At 39.3% G+C, this 20,500-nt stretch overlaps 2 protein-coding genes across 3 annotated transcripts in view; one reads left to right on the top strand and one right to left on the bottom strand.

The window, feature by feature from the left end:
* LOC139963638 (uncharacterized) overlaps positions 1-20,500 on the top strand; it is a 57,313-nt gene that overhangs the window by 7,501 nt on the left and 29,312 nt on the right. The window lies entirely within an intron of this gene.
* LOC139963632 (uncharacterized) lies at positions 499-20,307 on the bottom strand. Of its 2 annotated transcripts, none has more exons than XM_071964638.1 (2): positions 20,006-20,307; positions 499-6,735 (listed from the first exon to the last, which is right to left on the bottom strand). In XM_071964638.1, the coding sequence occupies exons 1-2, from the start codon at positions 20,112-20,114 to the stop codon at positions 4,790-4,792; spliced, it is 2,055 nt and encodes a 684-aa protein (XP_071820739.1). In that variant the 5' UTR covers positions 20,115-20,307; the 3' UTR covers positions 499-4,789. The 2 variants fall into 2 exon arrangements, with proteins under 2 accessions (XP_071820739.1, XP_071820743.1); XM_071964642.1 differs by lacking the exon at positions 20,006-20,307 and adding an exon at positions 6,931-7,160.

Genomic DNA, 20,500 nt, shown 5'->3' with positions numbered 1-20,500 from the left:
ACCTAGTGCCAGTATAATGAAGATTGGCCAACTGGAAGCCCCCCCCCCCTCCCTCTGACATTTAAACCAACAAGATTTTGAGGGGTTACTTGTTCATCATGATCATCTCTATCATGTTAGCTAAAGCTGATGGTTGGGTGTACCTCTTGTTGGATGTCATGGCCCTTACTGTATAGTAAATGTAATTTGTCAAATGCATGCTGTGTTACGTTTGATTGACCTCATTACTGTGATTTCTTCATCATTGTTACAGCACTGAAGATACTGTATTTGAATCATAATAGTTCTTCTGTATGGTCCCAAATATTAATGTTATTTTAACAAATAGACGTTGGGGAGTGTATATTAGAATGCAATACATTTCTGAGAGGGGGGAGGAGGAGGGGCAGGGGTGTACAAGTTTCCACTATTCAGGTTTGTAAATCTAAGAAGAAAGGACAAGTCTAACAGGAAACCAAAGTGGTTATTAACTTAAAAACAAGACAAACAACACTTGTGTAGTTGTTGGAAGATCTCTATTGCATACAGATATGTAAAATTTACAATATTTACAAAATAAGTTAGGAAAGGAATCAAAAGAAATGAAAAATCACATGGTCACAACTTTAAACCTGAAAACATAATTTTGTTAAAAATAAATTACAATTGTGAAGTCATACAAAATTAGTGTTTGTTTTTAGTTACAAAGAAGTATGTTTGCACCTTTTGTTTATAGTTTCTATTGTATATCTGTATATTTACTGCGGCATGCACAGAATCTATGCACTGGATTATATTTGAAAAATGTGCATTCTATTGTATTCAAAATAATTTAAGCAATATAAAATGTTAGAACTTAGTATACTGTACTGGCTACATGACTTATCATAAGACTTGAAACATCACATGGGTTACCAATACTGCAGTATATGACTTGCAACATCACACAGTAAGACACAGGACGTACTGCATACCAATTGCAAGATCATGTGACTGATTACATGACTTGCAACATCACATGACTTGCAACATCACATAATACTTACTACATTACTTGCAACAACACAGGACTTACTACATGCCTTGCAAGATCGTATAACTTATACCATGACTAGCAGACAACGGATTATGTACATGCCCAGCAAGAATCATGTGCCCTAAATATAAATCTACTCATAATCCACACTGATGGGGTTATCCTTGGTTTGTGTTGTCATTAATTATTGCCTCTTTATCGGAAGGAAGAATTAATTAGTTGAGTGTCTCTGAAGTGATGATGCAGTGTTAGGAGAGCATAATTAATTCGTCCCCCTCTGCCATTCTGTGTTCCCAACAGTCTGTTCATGGTTTAAATATATTTGACACTTTGTGTATATATTGGAAGTCGGAATTATTTAATTTGAAGGAGGAACAGCCAGTGGTTTGCAGTAAAAAGCAGTGTGCCAGGGAAGCTGTAGGGAAGACTTGTCTTGAAAGGGGAAGATAAGTTTGGCGGGGAGAAGGGAGGATGGGGCATGGTGTGCACATAGGGTGTGTTCATATATCAGTTACTGTGCAGACCCATAGGCTGGGTATTTTTAGTCATTACCTATCCATCTTTAAATCTAGTAGACCATGTAACATACCCTCGAAATGCAACATAAACTGATTGTTCCTGAATTTGGATGGGTACGTTAGATGACCTCTCTATTTGAATTCTGGATTCGTCACCTCTGCGATGCAGAGGCTCCCATGGTTCTTGTCATTTAGTAGGGCAACTTCGCTGTATTTTTAATGTATCAGAAATCTTACATTTGGTCAATTGTTTGTGATTACGCAGGCTTAGGTTCCATAATACTGAATACATGTCTAAACCTACTAGATTCGTCAAATAACAAACTTGTATACCACCAGTAGCTAAGGTAGGAGTTCTGCTATAAGTTGATAGTTTTATGTGTTTTGTTGATACTCAGATGGTGTGTTATCAAGTGCACCAGTCTGTACTGACAAAACAACCTCTGAAAAATACATCTCTTTGTAAATATGCAATATCCAATGTGCAATCTTTGTCAAATCCAGAATTTACACATCTTTTCTGCTCTTCGATTTGAAGTGAAACTAGACAATTCTAACCGATGAATTTCACTGCCATGGTATTCAGTCAGTGATGAGGAGAATATAGTACAGAACACAAACAAGCTGGTTTAAATTAATTTTAGGACAAGGTAAAATTTTGTTTCTTTTAAGTTACTACAATTAAGAGCCACAGGTATCATCTGTAAAGGGTATACTGAGGTGTGACTAAACAATACACACCTTAACAACTGTCAGTCAACACTTAACCATGCTGATAAACCTATCAGCTCGAGTTGGCTGGTTGTAGTGAGTAAACAAGAATGATTTTTGTTAATGAATTTAACCGTTCTTGAAATAGACTTTATCAAACCTCAAACAAAGAAAACTGGAAGCGCTTCAGCGATGGAAGAATCAATTCTGGGCCGACTGCTGTGATGGATCTACTACATGACTCTCTAAGATCCGGGCAGCTGCAGTCATCAGCCTCTACTTATAAATATTATATTGAAACTGACTCCAACTCTACAAATGGCCTGATCTATAATTAAAACCACTACCTTCTATTAATCTGAGTATACGGCTCTGTAATCTGGGTGGGGCTGACTAATCTAACTATGCCTCTCTACTTAGCTATAATTAGAGATGTCAGCTATCAACAGTAGTAAGTCCTGCAGCTAGTCTAGTCTTGACTGCAGCTGTCAAATCTGACTACAGCTCTTAATCAGATGTCAGCTATCTACAGTAGTACTGCAGCTAGTCTACTAGTCTTGACTGCAGCTGTCAAATCTGACTACAGCTCTTAATCAGATGTCAGCTATCTACAGTAGTACTGCAGCTAGTCTAGCCTGACTCCAGCTGTCAAATCTGACTACAGCTCTTAATCAGATGTCAGCTATCTACAGTAGTACTGCAGCTAGTCTACTAGTCTTGACTACAGCTGTCAAATCTGACTACAGCTCTTAATCAGATGTCAGCTATCTACAGTAGTACTGCAGCTAGTCTAGCCTGACTCCAGCTGTCAAATCTGACTACAGCTCTTAATCAGATGTCAGCTATCTACAGTAGTACTGCAGCTAGTCTACTAGTCTTGACTACAGCTGTCAAATCTGACTACAGCTCTTAATCAGATGTCAGCTATCTACAGTAGTACTGCAGCTAGTCTACTAGTCTTGACTACAGCTGTCAAATCTGACTACAGCTATCTAATTCTGTAATCAGAATTTAATACTGTAATCAGACTATTGTTATCAGATATCAGCATTATAGTCTGAACTGCAGTTCTCTCATCTGACTAGAGTTTATCTCATTTGACTACAACTGACTAAGCTGACTGCTGTAATCAGAATTCAACTCTGCAACACATCCTGACACTGTTGACAGTCTTAGACTTTCTTTTAATCATACATAACATATTGCAGCTACTGTTTAATGATAAAACAAGCACTTGTGTGCTATAAAACGAAATGCAGCATCGTTAGTAAAAGTTGAAGAATTTTCTGATGAAAAAAAAAATCGGCAAGCTGGAAAGGAAAGGACCTACTCCCCAATAGATTATAAGTATTTCAATATGTATGCAAAGGTTCGTACCCACAAAACAGGGAGACAAAATATCCCTGAATAACCTTAAATTAGTGCCCTGGTTTCTTTTTGTTAAACATAAAACTTGTAGAGACACACTTGTAATGCCAATGCACTATTTCGTCCTTGTCAAACTTGTTTTAATATTTTGTTTAGCCAATCAGTTGTAATGATAGTAAGCTGGGTTATACTGTACATTGTCTGTACAACCTTGGTTTCCTTTCACTAACAGAACTGAAGTGCAATGACACTCTCATCATGATGAAGGTCTAAAGCTAATATTGTTGGATATTAAGCACTATGAGTTTATTTTGGGTGGGCGTGTGTGCACGTTTTGTGAGTGTGGGTCACTGTTTAATACTCATTTAAATTCCATATTGTAAACAGCATAACATCAATTCACACATTCTTATCTCCGTAATAAATGTTCCATCAATCATCTCATGTGGAATTTGTAAACATTAACGCCTCTTATCGTGAACCAGACTTTTAAAAGTGCTTTTATCACCAAAGTGAAGAGCAATGTTCTTTACAGCCAACTGTTTGTGTTTAGTCACTCTTTTCCACATCAAAGATAAAGATTGAGAGTAATCACATTATATCATTAAAGAAGCTGTCCTAGATATAATCATTTCACCAGGTTTCCATACAAACTGCTTGCTAGGCCTTTGGACGTTCCTCATTTGACAGGTAAAAAATAAAATATTCCTAAATGGACTTTTCTTGCGAGAAGACTACCAAACTGCACATGAAGTTTCTAGCCGGAATCTGAAGTGGTGACAAATACATTAACCTTTATCTACCAGCTTCCTCCCCCAGAGACTAACACCCCCTCCCCACACCACCACTACTACCACAATCACCACCCACACACATGTTTGGTTGATTGAATCAATAATTGGTCTACACTCATACTATGCTAATACTTTAAAATCCTGCTCAGTGCTGATTACATGTGTTTGATATTTTGTGCAGTGAAGTGTTGAATAAATTAGTTAAGCTTGTACAGTATGTATGTTTACCAGTATTGGCAGCCATTTTGTACTGTACCCAGGTTTTTCTTGGTAACTTCAGTGTAATATCTTCTTCAGGGGAAGCTTTCTGTTTTGCTACTTTTCCTCAGCCCCCTCCCCCCCCCCCCAAAACAAGAGTAAAAATCAGAGTGTAGTCTTTGGTCTCAAACACAATTATCTTTCGTCCATAATATCATAAACTTAACAAAGCCCTCCTCCACTGTGTAACTACTGATCACCTGTGGGGAGAACCCTCTGTCCTTCATGTTGTATGTCCCGTCTTGTAGCATCGATCGGTCGACTCCCAGTTCTAAATGCATCCGGTGAGTTTCACCACCCGAAAAGATTGTGGAAAAGTAAATGTCGTCATGGTAACTATAGGAATGAGTGTAACTTAGTGTTCTACCGTGTCTCGCCATCTCTAGCACTAGTGACTTCATATCTTCTAAAGGAACTTTATCATAAATTCTCCAGGATGTAACATTCACTTTATCGAAAACGAAACTCACTATTTTTCTATTACCGTCCATGAGTACAGCTTTTCCTGTAGGTATTAATGACAGGTCATCTGTGTAAAACTGCTTGGACCTTTCAAAGATATCCTCCGTGGTTTCCAAAGCGTACCTCTGGTAGCCAGTGCCCCCCTTTGAGAACACAGCTATGTACTTTATCTGCCGTCCTTTGTAATATGGTTCAAGGGAACTAAGTGCAAACTTCTTCATCTGCAGTTCATCTATTTTCTTGCGAAGATCGTTGCCCGATATTTCTGTTTCGAGCAGATATAACTGGGTTGCGGAGGACCCCTCTTGCCATATACTACTAACATGGGTAGTACCATTGTTGTTGTAGACACTTATCCACTTTGGTCGGTACGACTGTCTCAGCAAAGCGTTAGAAAAGGATTTAAATTTCTCGGTTGGCACCCGAGAGTTGATCAGGACACGCCGACCACATTTGTCCACAAAGGAAACGTCCTCGCAGTCTCTGGCAGCCGGGAATTTGTTCGGCCAATGTTGCTGAGAAGCAAACATTTTGGAAAAGTCATTTTTCAGATTACGATGTTGATTGCCAGTACAAAGCACCGCCCATCTCAGCTTCCGATCGGTCTTGTGTCCCTTCCTTGGTCCGGGCTGAAAAATTAAGACCTCATTGGTATGAGGGTCACCAGTCTGCCACCAGGAACCATCATTACCCACATGGAGGCCCATCCCATACCACTGGTCTTGGTGTTCAGATACTGGGGAGGGTGGTGGAGACATCATTGTCTGTCGACTGGCCGATGATACTAACAAGTCCCCTTGTAGGCCATCGATTAACCTAAGCAGATCATAAACCGTTGTGTGCCACCCCAAACTTGCCTGCAGGAAAGGAGATTTAGATACGTCCACCCTTTGACTGTTGTACTTGTTCAACGGAAATTCATAATCTGGCATGAGAGTCGTTTGCCACATTCCCAAGGGTTCAAGAACTCGCTGATAAATGAATTGAGAATAAGTCGATCTACTCTTCCTTGCAATCACTTCACCGAGAATCGAGTACCCTAAATTGGAGTGGGAAAAACGGGAACCCGGTGGAAACACCAACCTTTGACCTGCAGAGTAGCGGATGACATCTGGCAGAGATAGCCCAGAAGTCAGTCCCATCTCTCGACTGATGTTTATAACCTTGTGTCCACGTAAGAGATGAATGTCGTTCAACTCAGACATGTGAGACTGAAGTCCGCTAGTATGTTGGAGAAGGTGAATCACTCTGATATCGAACAGCCTCTGATCAGCCGTTTCCAAGGAAGGGAAAGGTTCCAGGTCACTAAGGATTCCACCTCTCCCAAAGACAAAATCATAGAGTGTCAATTGCCCATCCTCGACCAGCTTCATGACACCGATTGCTGTAATAAGCTTAGATATGCTGGAAGCTGGTAAGACGCTCTTTGATTTCAGAAGGACGCCCTCTTCTGTCACACCATATCCCTGGCCGTACATAGTGTCACTTCCGTCGTCACCGTTGGCGACCCCAAGAGTGCACCCGGAATAGTGATGTCTGGACAGGAAATCAATCACAGAATTATCCAAGGTTTGGGTTTCTTCAAATGTCTTGTCGTTTGCGATGATATCTGAAGAAAAAACCAAAGAAAAGAAAACGAAAGATTAGACTAAGAAAGGAAGACGAAAAGGATCCAATTTTAATAGCATCTATGATCATAACATTTATCCTCTTTTTTGCTTAGTTTACGAACAAGTTCGTAAAGCAAAGACGAAATACGGCGCTCATGTTTGTTTGTTTGTAACATTGTGAAGGAGTAACTTACGAAAAATAGAGCGCGATTAACTAAGATCCGGCTATAATGAAGGCAGATCTGTTTGCATGTCACGGCGATCAAACACCAATGTGCCTCTCCTCGTGAAACTTGAAAGTTTGTATAACCCTCGCTCTGCAATTGGAGCAGCGTGAATACTACACTTGAATTCGGATAGCCAGACTGGGCGTTTTGGCTATATGGGTCAAGCAATCCCCACCACCTTACTCACATCCGCCGCCCCCCTTCCCACCATAGGCGTACGGGACCATTTCAGTTTGGGGGGGCAGAACTTTTTGTGCCCGAAATTTCCCGTGACACTATCTAAGCGGAGCGCCACCATCGGTTGGCGCGTAGCGTACAAGAAAATTTTGGGCACACAATGCCTCTCAGATTGCCGGAAACGGCACTTCTGAGGCCTTGCAAGTTGCATCTAAACATTCTTTATTTTATAATCTCACGTTTTAGAAATTTACACTTCCCCAAAAATTTGGTATATTAGAAGAAGAAAAAATGGTAACATCACTTTGAAGGGGAAAAATGGGACAGTATATTTTTTAAGCTCCTATTTAGTTACCTTATTTATTATTTTAACACAGTACTCAGCTACCTCCAGAAAAACATACATTGTTCAACGACACGTAAGCGGGATAATGTCGCTGTGTCGGGTGAGATTGCAATTTGTCTCACAAAAAAGTTTAAAATATAACAAAGAATATGATAAACCCGTACTTCTATGCTTGTAGGCACCCCCCCCCCCCATCATCCATGAAAAAGAAAATGTTTCTTCTATATACACTCATGTTGGGGATATACAGGTCATGGGCGGCGGAAGCACTTTTAATCTGGGGGGCACCTACATCAAAGGGCACTTTGCAGAAATTCGATTGGACTGATGCAGCCCTATATTTAGTACCCTTTATAACTCTTATTCTATTATCTTATTTGTGTATACACATCACTCCATCAACGCCCCCACCCCCCCCCCCCCTAAAGGAAAATATGCATACTAACACTGCAATATCCAATACGCAAATTGGGAAACAAGGAACAAGTTTTCTCTTGAGACAAAATGAGGTGAAATCATGTTAGTTGCTAATGTAGAAATCTTCCGAATTAGACTGGTTTTTTTTCTTGTTAATATCTTAACAATTTTTTTCCATTCGAAATAGTTTTAAGTTTGACCCACAGAAATTCATTAAAAGTCAGGGGCTTAGCCAGGATTTGCAAAGTTGTATGCACGACTATCTGAGCGGAGCGCCACCATCGGTTGGCGCGGAGCGTACTATAAAAATTTTTGGTTTTACAAACCCCTCAGATGGCCGGAAACGGCCCTTCCCGAGTGTTCATTATGGTTCCCTGGCCTCTTGCTAACTTGAGGCACCTCAATTTTTATATAGAAAAAAGGCACATTTTTAACCTGAGGAAAAGTGGGGAGCGGGGGAACGTGCCCCTGTGCCCCCCGGTTCCGCCGCCCTTAGTCCAGGTAAACAATTGACTAGTTAGAAAAAAAAAATGATCTTGCAAAATGCGTGGTAGCCCAGATGAACTGCGCTTACGGTGGTGTTACACGGAAATATTCGGGCATAATGATGCTGAATAAAGAAAATCATGGAATTATCGGGCAAAAATTTGAAAAAGATTCGGGCAAGCTACTGCATATTTATATTCCAGATGACAAGAAATTCGGGCAAAAGTCCTGCAAAATTCGGGCAGCCTAAAAAAAAATATATATATATATATATATACATTTTTTTTATATATATATATATATATATATATATATTTTCTCCTCTTAGGCTGCCCGAATTTTTCAGGACTTTTGCCCGAATTTCTTGTCCTCTGGAAATTTGGGGGGGCAGTCTGCCCCCCCTGCCCCCCCGCCTCGTACGCCTATGCTTCCCACACGCATCTTCATGCACCTTTGAACACTGTTATCATGGTAAAGCCTGGAGGAAACAATCCAGGTTACAATTTTGTGGTGTGAAAAGTTAATAATAGTGAGTTGATTGTCAACGCTTAATTATGTAGACAGTCATCACCATTGTATTGTATAGTACTGATTGCTATCTTAATAACTATTTCAACCCCCACGGATCCTTTTCATTATTATCTTTGCTTAAATATAGAGCCAATTCTCCCAGAGTCATTGGGTTTGTGGCTATTGTTATATCACCTATATCGTTGAGCAGTTGTCAAAAATCACGCGAAGTAATAGAGTATGGTTAATATTGCGCTTTTACAAGGTTAAGTGTCCCTGTCAAGGGAGATGAAACCCATCCTATTCTTCTGAAAGCAAATGGATCTCATTGTCGATGATTGGCCGGGTAATTAGCTTCCAGTAAATCTGGGCGTCTTTCGTGTAAAGTTTTGTCCTTTGTTGAATGAACGAAATGAGCGTTCCGCTTTTTGATCCGACTGATTGTGAAGATCGATTCGACAAGACAAAGGAGCTTGGAATAGTAAAACCTGTTCATTCTGCTTTTAGGAGAAGGAATGTAACCGCATGAAGTTAAATAGACCTGGCAGTAGTCGTAATAGAACAGATAGAACACTAATTTTTAATCGCCAATTATTACAACTCAACTAATTTAAAAGCAAAAGTAGTATACTGCAGGCCTAACCTTTGCAGCTAATTATAAAAAGACCATGAATCTATTCAGTTAACTGTAACAACCGCGGTATACCTTTCGGTTTTTCCTAGTTGAGTTGCTCTGATAACAGCCGTTTCTTTCTTCTTTTTGCAGGGGAGGGGAAGGGGGGGGGGGATTTGTGGTACAAAAACCATTTTAGTTCCACCGTATCAACAGAGACCCATGACATTACACACGTCGTCTGTGATTTTGTTTTTGTTAGTAGCAAAGAAATTAAAGTCAGCAAACCGCTATTATGGTAATTTTGTTGCGGTCTCCGAGTATGTCGTCCTTCGTGTTATAGTACTTAGACTACACACATATTATACGAGTTTGTTGAACGGTAATGATTGTGTTATCGGGTATATGCGGTTGTTTAGCTTCCCTATTATGGTATAGTATGTTATCACTCCATAACTACACATTATAGACGTTTCAACGTACAATGTATACAAATATATTTCCAAGAGAAGCCGCGCACACATGAAAGACCAATATATGTTTTTCATTACGTGTATTACTCGTTTTCTACCCGCACGCAAAAGTGATGTGTCTAGCAATAGAAGATATAAAGGCACTCGCTTTTTATTTTGCGTATATCATTTTGCGTGGTGTAAACCATTGTGCACTTAACATCGAACAGCAATGCGAAAGGACGTGATGTTATACACAAACTAAATAAACTTTTGAAGCGTTACTATAAAATCATTAGTCCCATACAGACCATTACGTTTATGTGCAAAGTATATTGCAGTATAGATATTTATACTCGTCCAAAGTGTGCTCTATAACCTTTCCTTTATGCGAGGAAAGAACCCCATTCTGGAAGGATAAATAGCGGTTTAACTTTGTCGTTGGGTTGTAACAGCAGGGCTTATAGTGAGCCATTCTAAGACCAAATCGTCTTTTCCCCTTTATTGTACTTACACAAAAGCTGTGAAGAAATCTCCATGGTTAGGTGCCAATAAGACACAGAATCAAGAAGGTATTTGTCTATCTACATGGTCCTGTGTCGATAGTCGATCATCTTGGGGAGTGTGTTATGGGGAGTCACATATGTCGCTAACAATGGGTTATTATTATTGGAAGGCTCATGCATGCAGAGAAGAATAAAGGAGGGAGTGAAGACATTTTGAAAAGATTTTGTATTAGCGGGAAAAAGGTCGCGAAGATCGGTAGTATAGGTCTGTCTATGATGAGCGTGGCGTGCTAATCGTCCGAGTCAATAGCTCTTATGTAAAAATGGATAAAAGAGTAAAAGACGTCATTAAACGGAAATGGTGATGGGTTGAAGTCAAATATGAATACATTTAGGCTATTACCTAACAGGTAGGCATATACAGTCAGGCAATGCAGTATTTTGTGTTGGGATTAGAAGAAATGAGTATATTGTGAGTGGGGGAGGGGGGGGGTTACTGGAGTTGGGGACCGATTTGGGGATGGCAGGACAGCGGAATCTTAGTGTAACGACAACTTGTAACAGTTCGTATCTGAAGTGTACCAATAGTTGAAAAAGAAAAAAGGGGGGGGGGGTTAGGATTGGGCTAGATCATTCAAATTGACAAGCCGATCGTTTCTGGTAAAGCTATATACGATCTTATGCAACATGTAGCTAACACATTTTTTTTTAATACACTTCACTTATAGTTTATGATATACTTCCGTAGTTTATATCGGCATAACATGCGAGATTGACAGTGTCATTTTTGTCCGTATTGTCACTCATGAAACATGATATAGACTCCACTGATAAACGATAAACAAACACACCTTATATGCATTAGGCGCAATTATGTGAAAAACAGGCATATAGTGTCACGTTCATTTGGTACCTTTCGGAAGCTGCAGAGTTAACCATTTTGCAATTTCGGAAGCTACAGATACCCGACGATTTAAGAGATTTACATGTAGAGGACACTCACTCATGTGGAGCACATTTTAACATAATACTTTAGTCAGATAAGTGAAAGCATCCAACAGCTGTATCCGTTATGAAATAATTTCGTTAGCAGAAATACTAACTGAACCCTAAGATTTCGGTTCAACTGTATTGACTCGTTGCATACGATAACCACCGTGACGTTGTAAAATTCAACTTTGCACATGTGACTTACCTGCATGATGGTCAATTCACTTGACTTTGAAAACTACATAATAACTCTTAGTTGAATTTTCGTTTATATGAATTCTTCTTTTTTTTCTTCGAAGCAACTAATGAACAGTTTTACACAATATGCATCATGCAATCGACATGTAACCGACAGTGGGATATAGGCGGCGACCTATCTGCAAAGGTGTCCTGGGTGTGTGGGGATGTATGTGTGCTTGGGGGGGGGGTTCTGTCGAGGGATTAACCAGCTTCCACCTGGAACTTCACTTTTTGTTTTAGCTATTTGGAAGTTTTACTTCTCAGTACTGCACTATTTCTCACTATTTGTTTTCTCAATGGTATGTGTAAGTCTTCTTTGGAGTGAATGAATTAGGTGGTCAGCTTACCATGATCAGGTGACAAATCATTGAGAGGAAAGTCATATACTCGAAAGAAATATCTACTGGTACGTTACAGGTTTAGATGAGATGCAACAAGATAATACAAAAGAAGGCATACTTTGCAAGAGAAGCAAACTCTTCTGCTTTTAATTAAATAGACTAGAGTGATATATATATATATATATATATTTATATATATATATCTATCTCTATCTATATCTTCTTATATATATATATATATATATATATATATATATATATATATATATATATATATATATATATATAATTGTTGCTTGTGTGTATGATGGGTGTGGAGAACAAAGAACTTTGAGGCGTATAGTTGAATATTTCTATTGAGTAAATATTTTGACTTTGCACAAATTCCCCGGCCTTTAAACAACAGAAATATGTCTTAATTACAAGTGGTTGTGAGGCGGTTCATAGAAACAGGGCTAAAGGTTTTTTTGTTTGTCGGCATCGTTATAAGTTTTCAGCTGACCCATCTTTTTTATCTGAATAAAGGTGTGTAAACCACCTCGAAAGACAAGTGGTTGAGTTGTAAAGTTTGTGTGCAAACTTGAAAACTGATGAGTTAGCTAATAGCATCAATACCCAAAAGTGGCTCTTGACCTCGTAAAGTCAACTTGGAAGGACATCCTGATGATTGGAGAGTAAACAAGATAAGAGGATCGTGTCGCCGTTACCGGACCTGGAAGCCAAATTACATGAACTTGCATTACTACCATACATAGGCTGTAGTGACCTTCGCTGGGTAAGGAATAGTTGTACATATATAGGCCTAGTTGCTACAGCGAAAACATTAACTATTCACCTTATGACAAACATATGTGCTTGTTACATACTTCATTACCAGTGTATTTGTACGAAAGGGAAGGTTAACAAAAAAAAAACTGGTTAAGGAACTTGTCAAATGAGGAGGTTGTTGGTTGGTTGGAAGGGGGAGGGGAAAGGGGTGGTTTGTGGTGTTTGAGGGGGTTGTGGTGTGGGAGGGGAAGGAAGTACATCGCTTCATGTTACTTTTTATTTTTATGGCGTAATTCTGTGGAATTAACTGGCTAATTCATGACCGGAAGCAAGTATGGGGCCGGGGAAGGGGGGGGAGGGGAGATGGGGAGCAGACGGTTATCGTTAAGTTGAATAACCCGTTGATACGCTATATTTATCGACTGTGTTAACTGTGCATACAGTACATACAGTAATGCATATTATATGTAGCCTATCGATATATCTTGGCAAGTGTTATCTATGTAAGTGGCAAAACGGATTTCCCAGCGGCAGTGTGCATCAATCATATAGAAACAGCTGGTGAGCTAATTTGTGCTTGTATTAACGGCAACCATCAATCGTGCACACCCACCACCTCTTCGATCGTGTATGTATACCTTCTAGTCGATTTACTTTTACTTACAGTGACAAGTCTCATATGACCATCGTTAAGAAATACCGTTGAAGTTTCTGTGTGACCATTCTTGTTCCTTTCGGACTGAATCTTTTTGAAACAAATGCTCTCATAACAAAATACGTATGGCACATATTGTCATAATTTATATGGCGGACGACCCGGCAACCCCACCCCTCCCAAGTCCCTTCAACACCCACTGTATATATATATATACCCAAGCTATCTGTTCCTCATGTGTTTAATTCGAATGAAGTATGTATATGTTGCTTTGTGCAGTGGCGTTTTTCGAACAATGGCGCAAGACCGAGGGGAGGGGGGGGGGTCTTGTGGGTGTCTTCAGCGGAAGAACTTAAGCATTACTGCTGCTACGGTGGCCCAGAATTGTCAAATTCTTTTCATTTATAATTTCAACTATTTTACCTAGAGATTCAACTTAAGCTAATCCTTGAAATTTCTATTTCTTTTTTTAAATTTTCAGCATTTTTTACAGAAAATTCGACATTTTATCTCAATAATTCTATACGAGGCTATCGTCCTCAAAATATTTACTTTTATGTCGAAATTTTTACTCGTTGCTCGAAAGTTATAAGGTTTACATTTTCCTAAAAATTTCGACTTCATGCCGATGTTTGTCTCAAATTTGGACTATTTTCCTCGCAAAATTGCGACTATTTATTCGTGGTTTTGACTTTCTTTATACTTCTTCCAGACTTTCTTGGCGATACTGCTATCAAATTGAACTTTCGACTGTATAAAACTATTTTATAGACTACTTTCCTCTCAAAATGTCACATTAAAATTACTCGAAATACGACCTTTCAAATTGTAATTTAGAGTTTTTTTTTTTTCAAATTTAGACTATTTATATCAAAATGTTAACTTTACATGTCACTTTGATTTGTTCTCAATTCTGTTTGACAATCTGAGGGCTTCATCAAATATTTGACTTTTATGTGAAAACTTATAGATGATAGTATACAAAAGGAGCAATTGCCGTTGGTCATTTGACATTTAGTACTATGGTTTATTCAACCAATTTAGAATTTGTGTTTACTGCATAAAGTAGTCCTATATATTTGAATAAGGATATATTGTTTACTGCGTAAAGTTTAAACATATTTGACGAAAAATGCGGTTTTCAATTATATTGTTCCAAAACGTCCAAAATGGGGGTTGTGTACGTTTTTATAGAGTATAGTATAGGCTAATTGGCACTTGGTTATAATTCGGTAGGCTACCCTACGTGATGAAGACGACGTACGGTATATATCAGTGGCGGATCCAGGATTTCGCCGAAGGGGGGGCCCAGATGGGAAATGCCTAATCGTCGTCCTGGGGGAGGGGTCTAAGGGGAGTGGGTGCCCCCCTCCCCTTTGGAAAATTTCACAAAATATGGAGGTCCTCGGTGCAATCTGGTGCTACTTTTCGTGAAAGTTTTGAGTAAAATTTATTTCCAATAAATCATGTATTCATGGTTTGCCGGGCATATATTTGCAATTTCGAGCAATGAGCTGGGATTTACGTCTTTGGGGAGTAGGTGGTGATGCAAACTACTTTTTACCAGGCTACTCCAGGCCATTTCATCTTGGATGCCCCCTTCCAGATGGAGACTATTGATGCAGTCAGAGTGCCCCTCTCACCTTCACTTTATCAGAATGATGGTGTACTCTTTTTGCAAATTTATTTTACAAAAAATTACACGCACAGTGGCGTAGCTAGGATTTTTTGAGTGGGGGCCATGGGGGGCTGTTCTTTCTTGTGGGGGGGGGGGCGGAGTTTACTATCTAAGCGGAGCGCCACCTTGGTTGGCGCGGAGCGTACAGAGAAAATTTGAGATTTCAGCACCCCCCAGATCGCAGGAGATGGCACCTGTGAGGCAAAATAGCAACCAAAAAGATGTGCAACTTTGGTGACAGAAATGCAAAAAAGTTTTTTCTCTTTCATGCTGACTGGCCTTGCCAACTCAGTCAGACTTTTAACTTGAGGGAAGTTGGCATCATTTGTCGTTTCAAGCTGTCAAGGCCTTTCTCCCAACTCAAACCCCTGTGGGCTACCGGTAGATTTGCAGGATATGCCCACATGTGGACTTAAATAGCATTAGAGGAAGGGGGTGGAAGACTAACACGCATCGATGTTTCGGTAATGGTCCACATTGGTGGCTCGGTGCTTATTAGGCCATTTATTGGGTTTCTTGAGGCAGCTGTCATCAGAATCTGGCTTTTTGTGCCAATCGATGACCGATAACATGTATTGGTATGTATTTCTTCTTCATATATCTAGCAACACTCTAAAAACAAATGAGTGGATTTCATTCCATTGGAGTGATCTTCAAATTAAGAGTGAAATTTAACTCTATTGGAGTTAACCCTCACTCCTAATATGAGTGAATATAACTCTATTAGGAGTTAAGATTTACTCCAATGGAGTGGAAATTCACTCTTATACCGGAATGTGCTCAGTGATCACTCTCATGGAGTGAAATTCACCTATGTTTTTATCAGTACAGTACAGTGCATATCATCATAGACGTACGTACGTACGTACTACTACGTACGTTCGTATATCAGACGCACTCGATACTCACGATACGATATGGTCCTGGAGAAACTATTTCCACTCATCATTTTTTAAGGCGATACAGTAGTGAGTATTGAACAGGCACAGCCGCATGTTTGCAGGAAATTCAGAATTCCCAATATTTTATATCTCTACCAGTAGTGAAAATCATGTTTTTCGACAGTTTCGTGGACATAAAAAGTTGTTTTGTGGAATATTCAATGACATATCAGGGGCTGATGCAGGATTTGTGACAGGGGGGGGGTCTGACTGGTCCAGCCGCGCCTGAACGTAAGACTATCTAAGCGGAGCGCCATCATCGGTTGGCGCGGAGCGTCCAAGAAAATTTTTGGCTTTACAAACCCCCAGATGGCCGAAAATGGCACTTCCCGAGTATTCTAAGCAGCATGTACCTAGCCTGAAAATATGGATCTCATGTCTGCAATTTCAGGCCCCCCGTAGCTACGCCACTGATCACGCATGGGGCCCTTTCCCTCGAACGCGGTAAAAAAAAAAAAAAAAAAAAAATCAGGATTTTCAAAAAGGGGGGGCCCGGGCCCCCCGGGCCCCCCCCCTGGATCCGTCCCTGTATATCGTATTGTAATTTGTTTTACTAGTAGTATATATGCATAACGTGCTCTCGGACTCGGTTCTACTTTACAAATTCTCATATATTGTCGGCTATGGGAAGGGGTGGAATGGGAGTAGTAAGGAAGAAACAGGTCATGGCTTTTTATTTATATCACAGTTTGCCATTTAAAGTTCTCAATTCCCACCATCCTCAGCGGTTTTACTTCCTCTGTAAGGCCATTTTTGGGGAAACACTTTAACAAAGCGGCTATTTGATGGTCGCCGCCTTCCGGTAATCAATTAATAATACATCGAGTATTGCTACTGTGGTCACATTATAAGGCTCATGATTCATATATATATATATATATATATATATATATATATATATATATATATATATATATATATATATATATATATAAATTTGAACATCGGTTTCGACGATCACCAAGCTATAATATTGTGTTGGCGGAGTAGGATGCATTCCGGTATAAATATAACATTTTAATTATAAATGTTGCCAGAAGTCGCATGGTTTTTTACCTCTGCTTTGCTTTCAATTATACCGTTAACGATACAGCCATGCACAGACACCGAGAAGTGCTTTCATGTGGACTCATGCTGTATGTGAGTATAGCACGACATATGCATGTTTCGCAATCCGTAAATTCATTTCGCTGACCACAACACAGTGCCGGTCTGAAAACAGTACATTATAGGGATTTTATAGATACATAAACACCTTATAACGACTTTTTGTTGCATACGTTATAGAAAACACTAAATGTCGTTATAGTTTTGTTGTATTGCAGTCGCCCGAAAAATTGTAGATTTTTTTTGAATGGCTGTATATAGAGCAACTGAAGTTCGAAGTGGCACGCTTAATAGCCGTTGCTGGTCACACGCAATTTGTCATCGTCAATTAATACGTGGAGGAATGTATATGACATTTGGACGTCATGCAATAACTCGTGTTTCACTTTATATTCGACGCCGCTGTGATGTTTCGTTGGTTTTATAGTATATACAGACAAGAGGATACAACTAAAGGAAATGATTTAACCATAAACCGGTGAACAACGTTTTGTGGATCTTGAAAGAAACCTTGCATATATTGACCGTTTCCTCTATTGGTATTAACCACTTCCTAATAATACTGATGAAAAGACATGGTTAATTACCTTTAATCGCTGTAGCTGCTACCTATACTCCAGGTATAAATATGACATGTTTGAAGAAGCAGGTTTAGGGGGCTGTACCAAATACAGGGGTTAATCTTGTTTTAAATATACTATAAGTTCAAGTTGTCACATATTGCAGGTGGTCGATGTTTCCGTTCCCTGTATATATGAATGTATGTATGTATAGATTACTCTACGGTACAGGCCGCATAGGCGGGGCGTTGGCAGCCAGGTCGGGCTTCGGAGATGATTAAATTTATGTCACGTGGTCCTTTCTGCAGCCTTCACTTTTCTTTAATTACATTTTTGACGTGCTTGACCCATATTCCCCAGCCGATTGACACCGGGCCAGGTAGCTTACATCGGACCCCTAATTGACCCATGACCCCAGGGGTGTAGTCCCTGACCCCTTCTCGTTAGGCCTGCGTGTAGGTGTCTCCCCTCCCTGTACCCTGTTTGGTTTCTCGCAGGTTTCGCTTTGAGCAACTGTATCAGCTTATCAACAGTGGAGTTCTCCTTAAAATTGAGCTTGAAAAGCAATAACAGTAAACAACAGGAACACACACAAACATATATACAACCAATGTCACGAGCATTCTTCTCAGTTACTGATCTCGAAGGGATTACGTCACAGACGTCATTGTGAAATAAGATCGGGCATGTTTTGCTTTTCGTCTTGGAAGTCAAAAACGTAGATATACGGTGAGAACTATAGAAGGAAGTATCAAGTTAAGTATTAAGTATACCGTAGATAGCAAGTCCATTTCTCAAGGTATAGTCAGCATTTCATGTTACTTGCTAAACATTATGATCCACGTAAATATATTTATAACGTATACAATATGCTTCTAGAAGTTGTGAATTAATAACTGAACTTTTTGCGAGGTTTGTCAGTCTGTTATTCTTAAACCATAACACGTTGTTCTAACTACATCTTTCTTCTAAGTTTTGATGTTTCAAGAATCATCAGGGCGTCATGTTGAGTCGCTTAATCCATCTCGCCTAACGCATGCATATATATATATAAATAATTTACATATAATATATATATGTATATATATATATTACTATGTATATTACTATATATATTACTATATATATATATTACTATATATATATATTACTATATATATATATTACGGTTTCGAACCTCTTGACATACAATCAGCGTCCATAACCTAGTGGTTAGGGTGTCCGCATATAAAGCGGGAGGCCTGGGCTCGAATCCGGGTGGAGGCTGAAGGTTTATTCACTGTTCTGGATTTTCCAACTCATTACGATTATATATATATATATATATATATATATATATATATATATATATACACACAGATTATAATATCATTCATATTGCACAACAATTGTACGCTAAACAAATTGTCACCTTCGCGAGGTGTTATGACGTGAACTAGGGGCTAAGTATAAATTTATTTAAAAGGAAAAGAAATGTGAAAGCGAAGCGCATGGTAAACTTTGCTCGTTGGATGATTGGCATAACGGTGAATATGAGCAGTAGAAGTTATCAACCGTATAGGAGGCTCACGACTTGAGTAAGAATTGGAAAGCGTTGTGGTCAGATGGGAAGGAATGGACTTGCGAGCTAATGATTACAGGTTCAAGTCCTGGGTAGATCTTTTTGTTGTGTTTAGTTGGAAAAGACACGTAATCTCCAATGCCTCTCTTCACCCATCAGATGTATAAATGATTATCTGCGAGGTAACTTGTAGAAATGGTTACCGGTACGTGTGCCGGTTTGTGCCTGACCGTTCCCCATGAGACAGTGCCCCTGGGCCGACTAATTTAATTGTACAGACTAGGGTGCATGTGAGGCAATTTACTAATGACCAGGGGTTAACAGTTGTAGAGTCATGTGGGAAGGTATAGTCCCTTGATACAAGGCAGGAAACCTCCCACTTCCACTTTACATTATTAATGAATGAATTTTGCCGGACCGGCCCCGACATGAAAACCATTTTGTTCTTAATTTCTTATCTTTAGGCACGTGACACATAACGATATTTGACATAAATAAGTGGAAATAGAGTGAGTAGTTTTCACCCGGGATGCATTTCGCTAAGTTAATGAAGAGTTTTCTGAAGAAGGAAAAAAATCACGTCTTAATCCTATATGAATGCCATTATTCATTGCCATTATTTGTGTTTACTACAAATGATATTTGTTTTGAGATGCTGATCACTTTCCTCTGCAAAATGTAAACTTTTACTTACCCTTGGAAATATCGGTGTCGGGGTTGGTCCATTTTATCGCTAATCCACTAACAGGAATAAACAAGAATATTAATGAAATTCCGCACAATCTTATATAAGTTATTGCCATTGTAGTAATCCCCGGTCGTTGCTTACTGTCAGTACAAGCAAGTTTTACATGATCGAATTTCCACGGTTTTACAACTTGTAAATTAAGTTGTAAAGATACGGTAGACTATAGGTTATTAAGTGTGTGTTAGTATATTTTTGTTCTTGACGAACACCGATATTTACGCACTATATTATCGCACACAATAGCAACTAGTACACACACATAGACAGTTAACAGCAGAATTGAATGGGCGGAGCTACAGTTGGTCACGGTTGATGCACAAGTTTCTGATTGGACGAACGTGTCGATTGAGCTCTGCTTGTACCAGTGCCTGTGTACTTTTCAGAATTCAGAGTGAATTGGATAGTTATTCGCTGTTATGATATGCAGGATACGAGGAATAA

The sequence above is a fragment of the Apostichopus japonicus genome, chromosome 3 (genome assembly GCF_037975245.1).
Source record: "Apostichopus japonicus isolate 1M-3 chromosome 3, ASM3797524v1, whole genome shotgun sequence".
In the NCBI taxonomy this organism is placed as follows: domain Eukaryota; kingdom Metazoa; phylum Echinodermata; class Holothuroidea; order Aspidochirotida; family Stichopodidae; genus Apostichopus; species Apostichopus japonicus.
The sequence above is the reverse complement of the archived record's forward strand: the minus strand, read 5'-3'. Positions and strand labels throughout refer to the sequence as shown.

Coding starts and splice junctions, on each gene's coding strand:
- LOC139963632 (XM_071964638.1), bottom strand. CDS start 20,114: ATGGCAATAACTTATATAAGATTGTGCGGAATTTCATTAATATTCTTG. Junction 6,736..20,005: donor CGACACCGATATTTCCAAGG/GTAAGTAAAAGT, acceptor TTTTTTCTTCAG/ATATCATCGCAAACGACAAG.